Source organism: Rousettus aegyptiacus, unplaced genomic scaffold (genome assembly GCF_014176215.1).
Source record: "Rousettus aegyptiacus isolate mRouAeg1 unplaced genomic scaffold, mRouAeg1.p scaffold_m13_p_1, whole genome shotgun sequence".
NCBI lineage: Eukaryota > Metazoa > Chordata > Mammalia > Chiroptera > Pteropodidae > Rousettus > Rousettus aegyptiacus.
In genome coordinates, this window is record NW_023416284.1 from 99,582,750 (window position 1) to 99,601,977 (window position 19,228).

Below are 19,228 nucleotides of genomic sequence, written 5' to 3' on the forward strand. Positions count from 1 at the left end.
AGCCTGAGTCTGCTGCCGCTGCCTGTGGGTCTTCTACATCATGGAACAGCAAGGATCAACAGGATGGTCCTGCTGTGAGAACCACTGACGGCACCATGAGGCCACCATACTGCAAAGCAAAGCAAGTATGGGCCTTCCGTGTCCACCCTTCCTTGGCCCTCTGATTTGTTGCCTCTTCCTGGGCACCCTGACTGGTGTGGTGGCTAGTGTCAAAGTCTTCCCTGTGTCAAATTTTCCCACACCTGGTACTTGTCAGAGTACCACAGTGACTGGTCCAATTCCACAACAAAGGAAAATGGAGCCCTGCTTGGTAATCTGGAACAGAGTTTATTCCAAATGTCAGTCCTGGGTGGGACCTAGTTCTGTCTGGCCTCTGCCCTCACAACCTGACTTTCCCCTGTGCCTTCTGCCTCCTTCTGTAGTTATCTCCTAGTCACCTCTCAGCTGACTAGAACTCAGGATGCCTGGGTCACTCCTCCTCTCCTCCCTTAATGGCCTCTCCCAAGACAGAGTTCCACCCCTGGCACTGGGTCTCCTAACCTGACCCATCCTGCTTCAGTGTGGGTGAGGCCAGGGGACCCAATCAGAGCACTACAGGCCCACCTGTGGGGCTAGTTGGGGTCTGGCTTTGGCCACAACGTGCAGCACTGTACAGCCAGAAGAGGGTAAACAAGTTCATGGCAGCTGCAGTTCCATCTAGGTCTGCTTACAACCCAGATCCTAAAGTATCTGGACAGGGCACACATTCAGGCTCCTGGTGCCTTCATTTCCTTTATCTCACCTTCACCCTGTCAGCCTTACCTAGGGAAGGTGCCCTACATTGTACTCACTGCTAGGTGTGGTGGCCACTGGCAGAGTCTTCACTGTGTCAAATGCTCCCACACCTGGTACCTGTCAGAGTCCCACTGACTGGTCTAATTCCACAACAAAGGAAAATGGAGTCTTGCTTGATAACCTGCCCAAGTTACATGCCGTCCAGCACATGGCAATGTATGCTTGGGTTTCCAGTCTGCCAGGTGAAAGCACTTCTGATCCCACACCCTCTGAGAAGGGCGCAGAAATCCATCCCTGTCCACTTAATCCCCTGCCGAGAGGAGATTCTAAAACACGCCTAACTCTCTCCATGGTTTTCCTCAGGCTGCCATCCCCACCCTAGAAATGACTCTCCACATGGCATCAGACAGACTTAGGGCCAGAGGGCTCTTCTCCCTTTTCGGCTAGGAAAGCCCCCTTGCCCCTGTCAGGTCCCTAGTAGTCACCACACAGGCCATGTACTTAAACTCCTACATTTTATTTCTGGAGAAAGCCTTAGCCCTACCTAGCCCTGGCCCCATCTCCAGGGCTACCGGAAGGTGGAGAAGCTCTGGGTGCTGGTGCAGGAGGCATAGGGCACACCCCGAGAGCGAATCTGCAGGGTGTGGAAGGTGAGGGGTGGGTTGGGGCCTGAAGAACCCGGGTTTAGGGACTCAGTGTGGGGCTCCAGCACAGTCACAGGGACTGCATAGGACAGCATCTGGGGCCGGGCGTCATGGCGTCTCACCGTGCCTTTGCCCAGGAGGTGCAAGATGCAGGAGAGGACATCAGTACTACTGCAGGCAGACCCCCTACCAAGGCTGCTGACCAAACCCCTGGGAGGACAAGGGCCCTTCTGCCAAGCTTCTAGCACCTGGTAAGGAGAGGGAAGAGGGAACAATAGGTCAGAGACACCCAGCTCACCCCACCTCTAGCTTGCAATCCAAGCACAAACTGCCACGACAATAAGCTCTAAGGATACCAGGTATACCCCAACCTTACTCCTTATAAACCTACAGGCTCTGTAGTGAACCAGAGGTTTTAAATGTGTACCTACTTCCTGTGGTCTGCCTCCCCACCCCAAAGCTCCCTCACCCACTTCCCATCCCCATCTACCAGACAGACAAGCTGGTCAATGTGTAGCCCCTCATCCCCGTGGGCCTTGAGGATTCGGACGATAAGGCAGTTCAGAAGGTTCCGTCTCTTCTCCAGGTTCCGGCCCTCTTCATCCTCAGCTTTCAGGTAGGTCTGAGGTGGGAGGAGCCACACGTTGCCCCTCCTTGGCCTGGGTTCCTCTCTATCATCTCTAATCTTGAGCACCCCTGAAATAAGCACTGGTCATTCAGTGGGGGGCCCATAGCAAGGCCTGCCCTGGCTCAGGCCCCTCTTCCCTATGTACATACCTCCTGGGACATCCTTTTGCTCATGAAAGTCCAGCGGGCCTCTTGAAGAGGTAAGAGGCCCAATCGCCTGATTCAGCATGTCTGGAGAGAGCCCTGAGAGCTCCAGCAGACTCTCTACGGAGACCACCTTAGAAAGAGGAGGGAGTACTCAGGGTCTCCGCAAGCGGTGGAGTGAAGAGGGTGGAGGGAAGGACAGGGTTAGGGAAGAAAGGTGAGAGAGACAAGGTAGGAGACAGCGGCAGGGCACAGAGGACTCAGGCACCTTCAGGTCATTGAGATACAGCAGCAGCCACATCTGCATGGTGGACACGTGCAGGGTCTGGTCCCCAAACTGTAGCTCAGCTCTGCCCAGCCATGTCCACTGTAGTCGCTGATGTGGGCCCTGCTCCAGGACAGGGTAGCTCTGACCTGAGAAGGATCATGGAGAAGGAGGGAGACAAAGAGCAGAGAAAGGAGAGCATCAGGGCTAGTGATGGCACACCATTGGTTGGGCTTTGTCCCCTCTATTCTCTGCAGAGCGTGCAGCTCAGCATTCATGGACACTGTGGCTCCTGGCCTGAGTGTCGGCCTTCTTTGTGCTACCTCCCAGATAAGCTGCAGGCATCTGGGGGCCCAGCATATGCCTTGCCCTGCACCAAGAAGGCTCTGCTCAGTGCCTTTGAGGAGTTCCCCATCTTTTTAGGGAGAAAAAAAAGCCATAAAGGAACCACTGGGGCTCTTATCAATTGGAATATCCATGAGAGAGGTCAGTGTCTCCCCCATTAGTCTGAGATTCCTTGAGGGCAGGTCTGATCTGCCCCCCTTCCTTTGTAACTGCCCAGTCCAGGATGAGCCCCCAGTGGGGAGCTTAGATTACAGTGACTGAGCAAGAGCCAGACACCTACCACTAAAGGAGAACTCTCTGGTGGCCTCAGGTGCCTCCTGCCTCCATCCTCCCTACCACCCACAAAGAGAGACCTGAGTCTTATTTTAAGGACAGAAAAGGCAACAGTCTGATGAGCTGGTGCCTGAGAGCTCCATGCCCACAACACAAACCTAAGCTCCTGCCCTTTCTTCTCAAGTCCACCCCATCAAGGCTCCCAACCCTAGGGGCCAATCCAACCTCTTTCCCAGTATCCCATCCTATTCCCAGCCCCCAGTTCCTTCTGCCCAGCTCCTCACTCTTATTGTAGAAGTTGGAGTATCGGTTCAAAGTGCCTCTCAGGTAGTAGGGCAGGCAGGTTCTAGGGTTTAGCATGTGGCAGATAGAAGCAGTAGGCCAGCAGCGTGGTGACAAGACTAGCACAGATACTTCTGGCATTGCCCCTTCATAATAGAGGTCCTCGTTCTCCTCCTCCTCTTCTTCCATCACATCTGCTGCCGCTGCCGAGTCAGTTTCCTCAGCTTCCTCTTCCTTCTCTCTCTCATGCTCCTTGCCATTGGCCTCATGGCCCACCTGAAGAACGAAACAGGGTTCCCAAAAGGCAGTGGGCCTCCTCTGGTCTGCTCTATGCCTCTCTTCCTTCCTACACTCCATTTGTATTAGCATTAGCAAATCCCTTCCCAGGCCCCCACCTGTATTTTCTTCTCTGTGTCCTCCAGCTTCAACAGTTCTTGATCTAGCCGCTGGAGCTGGTAGACGTGGAACTGGCGCTGCAGCTCCTCAGAGGTGCTCAGGCTCCGCAGCATCTGCTGGGGGAGGCGGTTGGGGAAGCAGGGACCGATCTGCTCCAGCACAGCCCCCTCCAGCCAGCTCGAGCCCAGGCTCAGGAGACGGTCCGCCATGTAGTGCCTGCAGCACACACAGCTCAGGCCTCAGTGTGACACTCAGTACAGCCCAGGTTCCTGCTCCAGAACTCTAGTCTGCCTGGACCCCAGACTCCCAAGGCCCTGTGAGCTGGCCCTGCCCTTGTCATCCTGCCTTCCCCTACCTCCCATTCCCTAGTCCACACTCACTGGTAGTAATGCTCAAAGGTGGTGGCTATCTCCAGACCAGAGAAAATTAGGACAGTTTCCAGGCATCGCTGCAGTTGTGCCAGCATCTCCATCCCCCGGGCCCCACCAATCCGGCTGCCCTGGATCCGCTGGTCGATGTGCCGGGCAAACTGCTCACTCACCTGGGCAGTGGGAAGAGCACAGGGAAACCGTCAGCGAGTAAGTGGAAGAGGTGAGTGGGAGCAGTGAGGAGGTAGATGTGAACAGCCCCACAACTTCATAAATTGGTCAACACTTTCGTGAAACTGTGATATAAAATCATTAACGATTGTGCAAATTAATAATATTAACAATTATGAAGTTTTTTTCACATTGAACAAGTCTACAAATGAAACTAAACAATAATTTTATATGAGGAAATAAGTTACATGCACAAAGACAGTCCCAGGCGGTATTGCAGATAAAACAACCGGAAGCAATTCAGGCAGCACTTTCTTCACGATCCCACTGCACGGTTCTTTGCTTACAGGGAGCCTGTCACAGTTTAGTTTATCATTTGCTTAGCTCTGTGTCTTCCCTAGAAGACTAAACTTTGAGGGCAGGAACTTGATCTGTCTTTAGTTCTTATCACAGTGCCTGGTACATTTTAAGTGCTTATTAAACATGTATGGGCTGATAGGAATGGGGGAGTAAATTGTAGTACATCCATTAGATGGAATTTATGTACCAACAGCACCACACACTAACCAACTGGGCCTACTGGTCACCCTGCACAAATAATAAAAGATGAACAGCAATGCTGAAAAAAAGCTTTTAATGGTCAAAGAAAAATAAAGTATTTTTAGCTACTCATGAGCAAATGACATTAAATCATGCACATGAATAGAAAAAAGTATATCAAGGTATGTTAGGATGGCACGCTGCAGATCACTAGTTTTTTATTTTTTCTTTTTTTAATTTTTAATGACATGGTTATATCCCAATACATGTTGCTTGTTGAATGGGAATGGAAGGGGGGGCTGTTTTGAAGAGGTAGGGAAGGGAGAGTTCATCAGAAGAGGCCCAGGGGTCAGGTGAGGGTAGGAGGCTTACATGGGCAGCTTTGAGAAAAGGGAGCTTCAGCAAGGCACCAGCACAGCCGTTCTGCAGCGCCAGCAAAAAGGCTGCCCGTGGCCCAAACAGCTCAGAGCTTGATTTCTGCAGATTATTAAAGTGTTCACAGTAGCGTGGCACAAAGTCATCATCTCGCCAGTGTGATGTCAAAAAACTGTCCACCTGGGGAGAAGGTGCAGCAGCATGAAGAGGCAACCCAACACACCACCATTACAGTTCCCCTGCCTCCCGGCACCTGTCCCGCCCACCTGCTCCTCCACCGCTGACTGCCAACAGCGGGTCAGGTTTCTCATGATGCTGCTGGGAAAACCCCGGGTAGCCAGGGAGCTCCAGTCATGGCTTCTGTTTCTGCCCTCTATGGAGACAAAGGCAGAGGCAAAGTGGGGACAGCCCCTCAGTTCCTGGGTCCCCATTCAAGGGTGAGCCCTAGGGACTTTCCTGATGTGCTGCCACCCAAAATGATGCTCTCGGGTGGGGCTGACACAAACTGGAAGATGAATAGGCTGAGCACGTAGGAAGCAGAAGGGTGAGAAGGGACGGAAGCCTGTAGTATGGCAGTGGGGGTGCACAGGCATTGCCCCTAACCTTAGCTCCCTGCTGAATCCACAGTACTCACTGGGCCGAGGTGTGGTCCCCCCACCAGGGGGTGCCTCACAGGGCTCCACGTGCACCAGCAGGTGGGTGAGGCGGCGCACCCTCGAGGAGAAAGCTGCAGCGCGGCTCTGGGGGTTGTGGGCAGCCTCCCGACACTCCAGGTACTGGTCCAGCAGCCAGCCCAGGGGGCTGACGCCGTCCTCGTCTAGAGGTTGGGAAAAACAAGCCAAGGCAGGGCATGTCTCCAGGGCAGTGGAAGAGGCTGGCTTGACAGGAGCATGGAGGAAGAGCAATTGGACAGAATGACCCAGGGAAGGGAGGTAGCAAGGCTCCACCTGACCTTACGGTGTCACCTGGCACCTGAGAGACATGGGAAAGGAGGTGGCTCCTGTGTTGTGAGAAGACAAATACAAGTACCAAAAGGGCCAAGAGCATAACCAAATAGGTGGCTTCAGGGTAGAGCAAGAAGAGGCTGGTTAGTGGGGCTAACAACAGGATGGTAAAGGGGGCCAAGGGTTGGGATGGTTACCCGGGGAGGTGATGTTCTGCACCAGGGGGTTGACCAGGGCCTCCCAGCAGGTCTTGCCCAGTGCTTGGGCAGCTTCGTTGTCAGGGAGGAAGTGATCAGCAAAATTCTGCTCCTGGCGCAGAGCCCCGTTGAGTCTGGGGAAAAGGATGGGTGAGGGAGGTGCCAGGGGCTGGAGGCTTAAGTTACCTCAGTGTCCACCCAGACTAAGACTGCCAGCTAATCCCCAGCAACCAGACCAAATGCCCTCAGTTTTGATAACTCCCCTATGTTAACTAGCATATGCCATTTCCAGCCCACCTGAGAAATCTCTTTATTCTTTCCTTCCTTTCCCAAACACTCCAGCTACTCCACAAGCATGTTCACTCTCCATCTTATGCCCTCCACAGAAGCCACCCAGTGGCCACCTTTAATACTTACACACATAGGCACACACACACATGCTTGCACACACCTAGAACTCAGGTGCAGGAGGCTCCTACGGTCCTCGGCTATGTCCTGGCTCCAGGCCTGAGCCCGAACCATGTAGAAGAGGCGTGTATGACGACACAGTTGCTCCCGGAACACTGGCCAGAAAGTGGGCTTGGGGCCGAGGACCTCCAACCCCCGAATGCGTGTGTCAATACCGCCCTGCAATGCACACAGGCCTGTTTTCACCTAGTTCACATTCTCCTCAGGATGAGCTGGGGCTCTGCACCAGGATGATCTCATCAGCCACATCCTCATTCCTTACTCCTGGAGCTGCCCACGACCCAGGCTGGAGCTCTGGCCCATGATTTGCAACAGTTACAGGACCTGGAGCCCCATGCCCAGAAGCCACACCCCACACCCTGCTCTACCTGTTGGCAGCGCTTTATGCGGATCTGGATGATGGGCCAGAAGCGGTTCAGGTTCTCCAGGAGGATCACCCGGCTGGCAGAGGGCATCACATTGACCTGGTAAAGAGCAGAGAAGGCTGTTACCTCCACAACTGTAGATAAGAGTGCTGGGAGCCCCAAAGCTGCTCTTGTCCCCTCACTGTGTCCCTTTCTTCCCCAGCTCTGGGACATGTGGGGTCTTGATGGTCAGGTCTTAATGCCACCCTCTCTCTTTAGAGCCTGATGCCAACACCTAGGCGCAGAGAAAAAGGATTCTACTTTCTATGGGGTGCAAGACAGGGAGAAATTCAGGAGTTCAGGAGTCTGGGCAGGAGGGTGGATCCTGTGAATAGTGGTCTAGTGGCACAGGGGTCCCTACCGAGTTGAGTTCTGTGTTAAGAGAGCTGGTGCTGTCGCCCCCGAACACCACCACCCTGGCCGGCATGTAGCTCGAGTCTTCGCCAGCCACCAGCAGAGTCAGCTGCCTGGGAGCAGGGAAGAGGAGCCAATTAGAACCAGAACCAGTCATGTCCTTGTAGACAAAAGCCAAGGGGACCCTCTGGTTATGTTCAGGAGGATGGTGCTTCCCCCACACAAACACAGAGAAGTCAAGAGAAAGTGTAGGTGCATGGCTAAGCATATGGATGAAGCATGTTACCTGATGAGGACACCCTGGTGCATGTGCAAGGTGATGTAGTGGGAGCCAGTGCTGCCATTGGACTCCCAGTAGGTCTTGGGGTTGCGGTCCGTCAGCTTGCTGGCCTGGCGCGGGTTGGAGGACACCTCCACCTTCTCCCAGCACTTGTCCTCCTTCACTTCCACACTGGAGCCTGGGGGCAAGTGGGAAGGGGTGGCAGTCACAGTCTGGTTGGTATGGAGGGAAGACAGATGTAGATGTGGGTACATGGAGTAATGTGGGGACAGGCACGAACCCTGGCACAGATATCTGAGAAACACATCAAAGAAAGGGATGTTGATGGGTTGGTGGGTTCTTCTGTGGTCTTCGATCTGACCCAGCACCATCTGTAGGCAGAACATCAGAGAAGGGGCATGAGGAGGAGGAAGGAACACAGAGAAGCATGTACGGAGAAAGATTCAGCAGCAATGGGACCTCCTCCATAACACCAGCAGAGCAGGACCAGACGATGTAGGAGAGCGGAGAACAATTGACCCCAGGTTTACTAGACTCACCTGCCTTTCTCAACTTCAGAAACACACCCACTTCCCCTCTACTCGTTAGTTTTCATATTCTTACCCAGCTGTGAACTCACAACCTTCCTTTGCCATTCCTCCTGACCTGGATGCAGCCTCCCAGGATGTTGGTGGTGAGTTTCCGGTAGAGGTGGGCATGCTTCTCGCACTTGAACACCATGTCCCGCAGTTCCTGGGCCAGCTCCAGCTCTCCCAGGTGCTTTTCCAGGGCCCTGGAGATGGCGTCTCGGGCTCCCAGTTGATTCAGCACCACAGCATAGTCCCTGCTCACTGAGGCCAGGTGATACAGGAAGAAGATCAGTTCCTGGAGCACCTGGGATGGGGGCAGGGAGAGGTGAGTAAAGGGGACAAGGCACGGGCCACAAAGACATCTCCAGTAGTATTTACTACCCACCTGTGGTATGCTGGGTGCTGGGACTACTGCAGTGAACAAGACAGAATGAGGAAGTAAAAAGACAGGGATGGGGGAGACACATGAGGGCTGGGTGGAGTTAGAGAACTAAAGACAATCTGAATTGAAAAAGCCAAAAGATGCCCTGCCCCACCCCACCCCCAGGGTTCTCAATTACAGATAATGTTGGCAATAGATGCAGAGAGCATCCCAGCTTGTTTCTTTTCAGGCCCTGCTGTCCCAAGAACCAGCTGTGGGGCTGCATTCTGAGATCCTCAGTCCCTAAGCATAGACACCTGTCAGCAGGGAGAGGGCTGAGTGGGACCAGATGCGTGCATGCACTCAATGAGTCCACCTCAGAAACTAAAATCTGGGTGACAACCAAAGGTGTATACCGTAGACACACAATACCACTAGTTCTCTGTCCCCTTCCCAAGCCTTCTGTGCTCAGGATATCTCTGTGGCAGGGGACTCTGGGATGTGATGGTCCCCTCTGCCTCCTTCACTCCCTTTTCCCCAACAGGCCAAGCCAAACAGGAGGCTCTTAATGCAATATGGACATAACCTTTGTGTAAAAAGATGGCAAATAAGATCATATATTTGGGTTTGTTTTACATTCATGTAAGGAAACACAAGGAGGATACATAAAAAGTGGTTACCAGCAGGGGGCATGTGGGGCACTGGGAGAATCGGGATTCCAGTGGGAGTGACAGTTCTCAGTGTACACCTTGTTATATCATTTTGATTTGTGAAGTGTGAATGTACTACCTATTTAAAAAAGTAAAATCCAATTTAAAACACAAAACCCAAACCATGAGCACCAAGGCTCCATCGTGCCCTTTAGAGTCCCACCCAGGAGGTCTGCCTCATCGGAGGCTGCCTTATGTCCTCCTCAGCATCTCCCCAGAGCAGAGCAAGGTACCTCTCGGTCAGTGTCTGGGGACCTCAGGCAGGCCATACAGGCATCCATGGCCTCGTGCCAGGGCAGCAGCAGCGCCTCGGGGAAGTCCACCAGCCGCATCAGGATTCTGGAGAACAGGGAGCGGGAGGAGAGATATGTAGCCAACCTCAAAGACTCTTTTGCCCAACCACACCTCTCACCACCCCCTCACCTCAGAGCAGCAAGGTGTAGGGCCTTGTTGGCCACTGGAGTGTCCAGGATCCGCATCAGTGCTAGGAAGGGCTGGGGTTGCCGCTGCAGCAGCAGCAGGAGTGGCTTGACCTCATTCTCCTGGGTCCCCTCTGAGCTGAGGGCTTGCTCCAGATCCAGGATGATTTTCCCAGCTGGCCCACAGCCCTCCACCAGACGATGCAGGGGAGTGTTGGGGCACTGAGTCAGGGGTTCTTTTGCTACAAGATGGGGGAAATTGTAAGGGCTGGTCATTGTTAATGATGTGAAGGATCAGAAAAGGGCAGATTCCTAACTCTCAATCTAGTTTGCTAATTTCTCCTAAAAATGTTTTTGGTTTCTTTTGCCCCACTAAAAGTGAGGCTTGGGGATCTTGTAACATTTCTTAGTGTATTTATAGGACAACTTTATGACAAATTTTATATACTTAAAATTGCAAAGGATATTCCTGTCTACCAGCAGAGTATTTCCCTATATCTAAGACCATGCAATAATTTGTTTTTCTGAAAAAAAGAAAAAATTAAATATGGGGGAGGTGCTTTTAAAGGCTTCAGATCTCTTGCAATTTTCTAACTTTACTCCCTCCTTCTTTCTTTGGAGGAAGTACAATGTCTGCTTCTCCAATTCATTGCTTATCTCTAAATTTCAGTTTATTCCTAAAGTGCCATATCTTCCAGACAGGACTGCACAAAAATCGTCACAGACATCTCTCCTGGGCTCGTGCCCTCCTAGAGCCCAGCCTGCAGAGCTGCTGTGTCTGTTTGGCACCCCACCTTCCACTCTGGATGTACCTGCTGATTCCTGAGGCTGGGCCTGGGCTTCCGGCAGAGATGGGTAAGCCAGCTGCCCTGCCAGGGCCTCAGGCCCATATTTTCTGTAGACACGACAGTTGCGCAGGTCCCTGAGAGCACTGTCATCAAGTCGCTGTGGCAGAGCCAGCAGCAGGTCCTGGGCCAACTCCATGGGCACGGCCAGCTCAGCTAGGATCTCGTCATCCAGAATCTGTTATGGGGAGAAGTTCTCACTATAGGTAGCCCTGCCAGCACAGAGGCTCCAGGGGCACTTGGTAGTGGTACAGATTTCTGCATATACCTTCTCCATCCTGAACCTCTCATGGCTGCCAACTGGTTCCTCCCAAACAGCTCACCAATGCCTCTGAACATTCTAGACCCCCTCCCCTACAGCCCCTTATGCTATCAACCTCCACTTCCCATCCTGAGCCTTCCAAATGTTCTGTCACAGTGGAATCCACCCCTTGCAGTGGAACCCTCCAACTTCCTCATATCCTGGGCCAGCTCTACCTCTCCATCCAGGTTCTCCTGGAGGATCTGGAGAACCTCTTGATGGTCAGGTCCATCCAGCTTCTTGATGAAGAAGAGGAGCTCCCACCACTCGGCCTGGGTCAGGTGTTCACTCTCCTCAGTGTCTTCATCCTCAGGCAGCACATAGGGTACAGCATAGAGCTCTGTCATGGGCTTCCATCGCCAGGAGGGCAGGGCTACGGAAATGGGTTGTAGGGCAGAGATGTCACTACCCGCCCAGCCAGACCACTGCTCCTGTGCTCGAAGCTGATGCTTGCTTCCTCTCTGGGCTCACCTATACCCTGCGCTCCACTGACCACTGCACCCTGGTACTCATCAGCCTCAACCACATCTTCAATGTCTTCCTCAAAGCCCAGAATCTCCAGCATGTGCCAGTGTACCCAATAAGTGCGGCCTGTTGATTCCCACAGCACCTGGAAGACATGGGGGAAAAGAGATGGAAACGGGGAGAGAGTTTACTTAACGACTGTCTGTGGCCCAATGATGAGGACGTATGGTCCTCAAATGACTACCTGACCAGGTTTGAAAAAACCTCCAAACAGCAAAACACTTGCATATGGAGAATAAGAACACACACACAATATGCCTTCTCCTACTGGTACTGGGCTCTGCCTCTTCCCCTCATCTATCCCTGAAGGCTTATGCACCTATACATCCTCCTGGCCTTAACTACCCTGTCTCCCTGACCTCGACCTTTGGGAAGGTTTTGCTATATCAGTTTCTTTCTGGGAGTCTTCCTGACCTCATAGCCTTCTAAACCCAGATTTTTCTCAGCTCACCAAATGGCGCCACTTACCATTGCTGACCTCCCTTTAACCATTTCAATTCCCTTTGGGTGACCTGCCAGAGTTCCCTGCATGGAAGCCCTAGCTATGCCCTACCCAAAAAGATCCCCAACAGCCCTTCTCCTTGGCAGTTAGTGCTGAGAGTATGAAGTGTGTGCTCTGGGCTTGGAACACATATCAATTATTTAAAAGCCCCCTGAAAGCCTAAAAATAAATCTTTTAAAAAATCCTCAAAATTTTATAAAAGATCCCTGTCCACCACCATGCACTCACCTGCACAGGGGGCATGCCACTGTTACTCTGCTGGAACTCGCCCTCGTCCCCAGCACGGATCTCCTCAAAATCATCCAGCATTCGCACTCGCATTCCTGGCTGTAGCGTATCCCGCACATACAAAGCATAGGTATTGCCACTTGCAAACTCACGGCGCGGGCGAAACCGCCTTGACCTCCTGAGGGAGGGTTGGGCCTGGGTGGGTGGCAGCCCTGGACCTGCATCTGCCAGCTGAGGCTGGAAGATGGAACAGGAAGACCTAGCCGAGGGCCCCTGTCTGTTCGAGGCCCAGTCCCAGCGCATAGCCTGCACCAGCTCTGAGATCAGGGTACCCACAGCCATGTTGAACTCCAGCTCTAGCCGACCCCTTTCTCCACTCGACTCCTCATGAGCAGATCTGTTTTGGGCTCCTAGTTCTGCAGCACTGTCATTCAGCTGATCCAGGAGGGAGGTGACATGCAAATAGCGCTTCACCAGGGAGAAGAGCAGTCTTCCTGGGACCTGTAGGACACATCTGGGTGTTGTCCACCTTATCCCAGCTTTAGCCCCGCTCTCCACACTGTCCTCTATGAACAGGTGGAAAAGTCTGGTCTCTAGATCTTCATAGCCCTACTCCCAAGGCCCCCAACAGAATACCTCTGGCAGCTGAATGCCTTCAAAAGACATAGGGTGTTCAGAGAGCGTGGCCTGTGCAAACAGAGCCAGCAGAGCACAGCGGCTGTCAAAATCCAGGTGTTTCTCAATGGCCTCTTGCTGGCTCAGTGACAGAAGGATCTGGGTCCGGGTCCCTGTAACCCAGACTCCAATCAGTCACTGCTCCCTCACCTCACCCTTCCCAGACACCTCTCCTAGACTACCTACTCTCTCAGTCCAATCATTTGGCCACCATGTACTAGGAATGACATGATTTGCTTTGAAAGCCAAAACTTACTATTTTTTTCATATACACGAATGTGTACATACATATATGTATATGTGTATATATATTTATACCCTGTAAGTCTAAAATCTAAAGTCTTCTTTTATATAGAAAGCCAATTAATATGAGATTCTTGGGGAGTCAGTCTTCCCTCTCTCTGCAGAGATGCCCACACATACCTTCCACCTCCTTTTCTTCCATCTCTAAAAGGGCAACAGTCATTTACATACTGATGAGGTCAGAGACTACTGTTGCAGCATCCTATGAGACCCCAAGCAAACCCAGCCCCCTCTCTTGCTTCCCCTTCCTTTCCACACTGCTCCTCACCAGCATCATGGGAGGCCAAGGCTTGTATCATCCGGCCCGCGCTCCATCGAATTTGATAATCGGGACTACTCAACATGTGCATGAGCAAATCCAGGACCCTTGGGTCTTTGAAAACCCCAGTGAGGGGCTCAATGCTGGCGTAGGCGCTGAGCACATGGACAGTGTGAAGCAGAGGAGCAGGAGGAGTGGTGCCCACACACTCCTCCAGCTGCCGAAGGGCCCTCTGAATCAAAGACTTCACATCGGTTTCCATCTCCCCCAGGACAGATTTGTCCAGGGCCCCAGCCTCCCCTGAAGTCTCTTGGGAAGGCCCGATAACTTGGCCATCCTCGCCCAGCATCTTGTGGCAGTTGGCATAGATCTCATCATTGGACATCCACAGCAGGATGTGCTCAGCCTTGCAGTCCACTTGGCTAGAGCCCGCTTCCCCATCCTCCCCACGCCTGAGGATGAGCCAGCGGATCTGGTACTCAGGATGCCCATCGTGGCCCACCCGCTGGCGAATTAGCTCATCAGGATAGGCATGCAAGCCAGGCCCCAGGGGCACTCTGAATTCCCTGTAGCGTAGTTCCCCCACCATCTTGGCACCTAGGACACACAAGGAAAAGAGAATAGGCAAGCTAAAGTGAGACAGGAGATCAGAAAATCAAGGACATCAGGAGTGGAGGAATAAATGTGGCACCAGCTGTTGGGGTGGTGGGGTTAAGTGGGCCCAGGAGTTGCCTGCTGTAGGGTTGGGTGGGGCCAGGCCTAAGCAGAGGAACATCGGGGTGTTTGCTCTGAGAGAACACAAAATTTGGAGGCTAAAAGGTGGGTCCAAGGCCCTGCAGCCTGGAATCAGTTGTTTTAAAGCAATGGGAAGAGGGGGCATGGCAGCCTTGGAGTTACAAGCAAATCTCAAAGACCTAGAACAGGCGCAGCAGCCCCAAGAAGGGGGTAAGAACGGGGTGTGTTATGGGGGTTCCTGGAGAGTGACACTCAAGTGTGTGTAGGAAGGGGTGCTACCTCCAATGTCTGAAGCATAGGAGGGTGAGTCGCAGAGGCAAGAGACCCAGAGAACTGGTGGAGGGAGGGTTCAGGCCTCAGTGGGCTGGGAGGAGGGGGCTGGCGGGCTGCAGGCGCTGATGACTGGAGGTACTGGAGCAGGGCGGCCCATGGCGGATATGCGAGGCCCGAGAAAAGGTTTGCAAGAGACCGGGTGGGTGAGGGGCGCGAGACTTGGTGGACCGGGGTCTTAGACCCGAGAAGCCAAGGGGCGCGCAGCAAGAAAGGGGTGGTGGGTGGCTGGGTCGGATAGATGAGAATCCCGAAACACAGTGGAATGAGGGGAAGCGAGGTCGGGTTCCGAGCACGGCTTGGTGGGATAGTGGGCAAAGGAAAACCCAGGGAAGGGGCAGGGGGCCGCGGTGGGGCTCTGGCCACCTCAGAAATCGATGGGGGTCCTGATGCGAGGCCTGTCCTTCGGTGAGCTAGGGACGCGGCGCAGACGATGGCGGCGACGCTGGCGGAGATTTGGGCCCCGCCTGGGCCCCCGAAGGGGGTCGAGGCGAAGAGGCGGGAGGGGGCGTGCCTCTGCAGGACAGGCGGCGGGCAGGGGGCGTGGCGCGCCGAGACCTAGCGCACTGGGGCCCTGGCCACTGTCACCACAACCAGCAAGGGCAGGTTGCGGCTGCTGGGGCAGGGAGGGGCTGGTGCCATCCCAAGGCGCCACCCGTCCAGCTCTAGGGGTTCCGCCGCCCACCCAAAGCCGCCGCTCATTTCCGCGACCCCAGCGGAAAGCTTGGGGCCCTGGGAGTGCGCCGGGGCGGAGTCGCGGATGCCACCTCGGCGACTCGCGGCACCTCCTCCGCACCGCCCTTTCCTCTTCCTTTTTGTCCTCCCTCCTGCCACCGGAAGTGCCTTCCCGGTTTCCCCCAATCAGAACTGAAAGACCTTGGAGGTCGTTTATCCCCTTTCATTGTCTATAATAGAACTGAGAGAAGGTAGGCGGCTGGAAATGAGAAGGTTGCATCCCAGCCCCATATTGTCCTTCCCCTTCTCCTCCCCCCACATTCGTTTGCTCCTGTCTTTCTCCCGGTCCACTGTGCAGCATCTCTCCCCGCAAAAAACAGTAACAGATAAAAACGGGGGTAGGGGGGGCATTTTATTAGAGTCCAGAGATATCAGCTTTGGGCAACAGCTGAGGGCAGCTTCACATAACTCTTCATGGGGGGCAGCGGACGAATCTTTCGGCCCGCCCAGCCCCCCTTGCGGTGCCATAACCCGCTGGAAGGCCTCTTGCCCAGCCAGCGGTTCCGCCCAGCCTTGCCGATGACCCGTTTGTTATGATCAACGTTGGATACTCGGCCTACTGTTGCTATGCATGTTTCCAGCACCTGACAGAGAAAGCAGATGGTGGAGAATGCACCGTGTGTGGAAAGAGCCTGACAATGTTGAGGCAAGGACTCTTGGGAGGGTTCTTACACTCAATAAGAGAAGGGAGAGGACAGGGTAAAAGCACAACATAATTGAACCTGAGCACAGGTCCTACAGGAGTTGAAAATGAAAGACACTGTTCCCTATTCCATTATGGTGCCAGCCTGACTAGGCATGCCTAGTCAAGCAGAAGAAAAGGACAGACCCAGCTGGGGGCAGTTACTAACATAAAACACCTGGGAGCTATCCTGGCCAGGAAAGGCACATTCTCAAAATTCCTCCTTTGCTGAACACTCCTACCTGTACCCACACATACCTGCATCTGCCTCTTAGAGGGCAGCTGGATGATGGCTGTTCCATTCACTTTCCGTAGCAGCACACCACATGTTCCTGGGGAGGGGGGAAGCAGCAGCTTTGCCACCCTCCACAAAGGAGGAGGTGGGGAGCATTTACAAGGGGGGGGGGGCGACACACTGCCCTTGTTTTGCTCTTTAGGAGCAGATACACGAGCAGGATGCATGCAATGTTTTAGGTCAAAACCCAAGCACCTCTTTATCCTTATTTTCCTTCTTTTTCTCCACCAGCAAACCAGATGTGGGCCCACGGGTTCAGAGAATTGTGACCTGGGGTAACCCCTAGCCTTCCAAACTATAAGACCCTAAGCAGCTCCTTTCCTCATACCTGCGGCACGAATATACTGGGCCCCCCGGCCTGGTTCACTCTCCACGTTGTTGATGAGGGTCCCCACTGGCAAGGCCCCAAGAGGATGTGCATCCCCTTCCCGAGGAGCAACTAAAAGACAGAATTTCATCAGCACCAGAACCCTTGCAGCTTCACAGCCCACACACATCCGGTGGCCACCTCTCACCTGCCATTCGGCCTATGTGGTCAGAGTTCAGGATTATATCTCCGGCCTGCATGTTTTCAGTGGCAATGATCCAGCGTTTCCTGCTGCCCCCAGCAACCAGAGCTATGTCTGCTGACCTGTTCAGGGTGAGGAACTCGTGAGCAGACCATCTAGGCAGCCCCATATCTTCTGAAAAGCCACAGAGCTTATTCACTCATACCATCATTACCCCTACACCCAAAACTTGCCTACAGGGATCATAGCGGACGAGAATGACCTTTTCCTCAAAGGGTCCTGACTTGGCTTCCTGCTCAGGCCGGAACCGAAGAAAGTCAATCATGCGATAACGTTGCTTGTGGCCCCCACCAATACCGTGCACTTTGATTCGGCCTGTGGTCAGGAGAGTAAGGGGATATGCCCCGGGTCAGATGAACAGACTTCCTGGGCAGAGAGCAGTGTTTCCCAACATTGTGACACACACAGAAAATGATGAAAATTTGGAGCACAATGGGCAATGGTGTAAATTGGGAAGAGGAAAACACACGGATTTTAGTAAAAACACAGTTATATGATTATTGAAGCTATAAAACTTCCAGATAAATTCTTTACAAATTAGTGAACTGAGGGCCATGTAAACATTGCTCAATTTCAACTTATCAATTTTTGAAGGGTGTGAAGAAAAATGTTATGACACTTGCTGTGTATGTTGTTTTCTTCAATAACCTAGAATTGTCTTTAGGAGCACTGTCCACTTGTCTGTTGCTTTGTAGTCTACTCTCTCGCTCTGAAACATACTACATGCAGAAGGAGTGTTTTAATTACATTCCTCTGCCTGTATCAATATAGGCCTAGGGCCCTGCCATGTTTTTTCCCTTTACTGCTTATATCCTCTTGCCCTTGCTCCCACCTGTATGGTCTCGGCCCCCAGACTTCCTCATCTTCACTGGTGTAATGGTGTACTTGGTACGACTCTTCCAGGACACGAACTTGGCACTAAGGGCAACAGAGGTAAGGACTGGGCGACAGGGGAGCAACGTCGAGGCAGAGGGCACTTGGAAGAAGGCATTGTTTTTCACCTAGAGATAAACAGAAATCTCTTTCACTTGAAAGCTAATTGAAGGAGAAGTATCATAGAACCAAGGGAGAGGGCAGAAACCAAGTTTAGCTTATAGCCCACTTCCTCCTGGAAGTGTCCCAGATGAGCTGTCCAAAAACTCTACCCTTCCCAGCTTGCACAAATACCAGTGTGGAATGTTTATCCAGGTGTATGTGTGTTGATTACCTCTCTTCATTTGATCATTTGACCTCTAATGTATTTCTTCAATGGAAAGTTCTCCCCTTGGTGTAGCTACTAAAACTGGCTCAAAACTCTCCCCCAGGAAACTTTTCTTTCCCTAAACAACTCCCTTCTCCAGAGCTGGCAACTTCCACACATCCATGTACCACCATCAGCACAGGTGGCTTTTTCCCATTTGCATTATGTTTCTGGGAGTTTTTCAGATAGGAATGGAGAGGAGGGATCATTTCTGTCTTGTTCCCTGCGGTATTCCCAGAATTTCACAGAGTAGGTTTTGAATTTTAAGTGTGCATCTGCCAGACTCTACCATCAGCTCGAGAGGTCCAGAAGAGCAAGACGTACAACTACTCTTTTCTGTGACTCACCAATTACTCACTAGGGGCCTTGTGATACCTTCACCTTAGGCTCCTATTCTTAGTATCTTGCCCTGCATTCTCTAATCTCACCATCCTTAATGGTTATCATAGTGGTTAAGAGCTCAAGCTTTGAAGCCAGACTACCTAACTCCAATAGTTGGGTTATAACCTTAGACTGCTTATCAGTTTTCTCATATGCAAAATGGGAACAAAGCTACCTATAGAGTGGTTGAAAAGATCTAATTTATTTCAAATTTCTATTACTTATGTCTGGCTTGTGATAGGCATCCCCCAAAGTGTCAGTCATTACTGAAACCTGTACAACCCATGATCTGTAAAGCATTTTCACCTCCAATATCTCGTCTGAGGAATCCAGCGGCCCTGTGTAAGCAACATTTATATAGGAGAAAGCTGAGACTGAGAGTAACTTATCGAAGGTCACGGGCCGGCGTGACTACTGACCAGACTGGCATCCTCAAGTATCTCCGGTTGCCCTCTCTCCAGCAGCCTGAATGGAAAAAGCCTCATTCCCGGGTAAGGTGGATTACCTGGGCGGCCGGGAGCAGGCTCAGACTGGGGGCGGCGGAGGCCGAAGGCGCCAGGTTCAGGGAGCCCAGAGCGCGGGTCAGTGCCCGCAGGGCCATCAGCGTAGCCAGCTCTGCTAGGTTCAGCACGCCACCATCACCTTTACCCAGGTTCCCTGGCGCTCGAGGATGACTTTAACGACTCCCAGAGCCGTCGCTCTCACATGACGTA

At 52.7% G+C, this 19,228-nt stretch overlaps 2 protein-coding genes across 2 annotated transcripts; both read right to left on the reverse strand.

Annotated features, from left to right (window-relative positions):
* Positions 1 to 1,270: 1,270 nt before the first annotated feature.
* Positions 1,271 to 15,554, reverse strand: CUL7 (cullin 7). Its single transcript, XM_036218183.1, has 26 exons — positions 14,980 to 15,554; positions 13,558 to 14,145; positions 12,948 to 13,099; positions 12,312 to 12,812; positions 11,528 to 11,666; positions 11,233 to 11,429; positions 10,723 to 10,933; positions 9,915 to 10,152; positions 9,725 to 9,830; positions 8,497 to 8,724; positions 8,132 to 8,222; positions 7,858 to 8,029; positions 7,579 to 7,684; positions 7,182 to 7,277; positions 6,797 to 6,972; positions 6,346 to 6,479; positions 5,839 to 6,021; positions 5,471 to 5,577; positions 5,202 to 5,384; positions 4,131 to 4,291; positions 3,750 to 3,966; positions 3,357 to 3,630; positions 2,458 to 2,603; positions 2,196 to 2,322; positions 1,909 to 2,114; positions 1,271 to 1,666 (listed from the first exon to the last, which is right to left on the reverse strand). The coding sequence occupies exons 2-26, from the start codon at positions 14,135 to 14,137 to the stop codon at positions 1,343 to 1,345; spliced, it is 5,055 nt and encodes a 1,684-aa protein (XP_036074076.1). The 5' UTR covers positions 14,138 to 14,145; positions 14,980 to 15,554; the 3' UTR covers positions 1,271 to 1,342.
* A 125-nt stretch (positions 15,555 to 15,679) lies between these two features.
* On the reverse strand, positions 15,680 to 19,195 carry MRPL2 (mitochondrial ribosomal protein L2). The gene is made up of 7 exons (XM_036218263.1): positions 19,021 to 19,195; positions 17,727 to 17,895; positions 17,068 to 17,209; positions 16,841 to 16,956; positions 16,654 to 16,764; positions 16,289 to 16,362; positions 15,680 to 15,932 (listed from the first exon to the last, which is right to left on the reverse strand). Exons 1-7 carry the CDS (start codon positions 19,114 to 19,116, stop codon positions 15,720 to 15,722), a joined length of 921 nt encoding a protein of 306 aa, XP_036074156.1. The 5' UTR covers positions 19,117 to 19,195; the 3' UTR covers positions 15,680 to 15,719.
* Positions 19,196 to 19,228: the final 33 nt, after the last annotated feature.

Excerpts from the sequence above, each read along its gene's own strand:
- CUL7 (XM_036218183.1), bottom strand. The coding sequence starts at position 14,137 with ATGGTGGGGGAACTACGCTACAGGGAATTCAGAGTGCCCCTGGGGCCT. Across the intron at positions 8,030-8,131 it reads TCTCAGATATCTGTGCCAGG|GCTCCAGTGTGGAAGTGAAG; the intron begins GTTCGTGCCTGT and ends ACTTGCCCCCAG. Across the intron at positions 7,685-7,857 it reads CACCAGGGTGTCCTCATCAG|GCAGCTGACTCTGCTGGTGG; the intron begins GTAACATGCTTC and ends CCCTGCTCCCAG.
- MRPL2 (XM_036218263.1), bottom strand. The coding sequence starts at position 19,116 with ATGGCCCTGCGGGCACTGACCCGCGCTCTGGGCTCCCTGAACCTGGCG. Across the intron at positions 17,896-19,020 it reads GCCTGCTCCCGGCCGCCCAG|GTGAAAAACAATGCCTTCTT; the intron begins GTAATCCACCTT and ends GTTTATCTCTAG. Across the intron at positions 17,210-17,726 it reads TGGGGGCCGAGACCATACAG|GCCGAATCAAAGTGCACGGT; the intron begins GTGGGAGCAAGG and ends TCCTGACCACAG.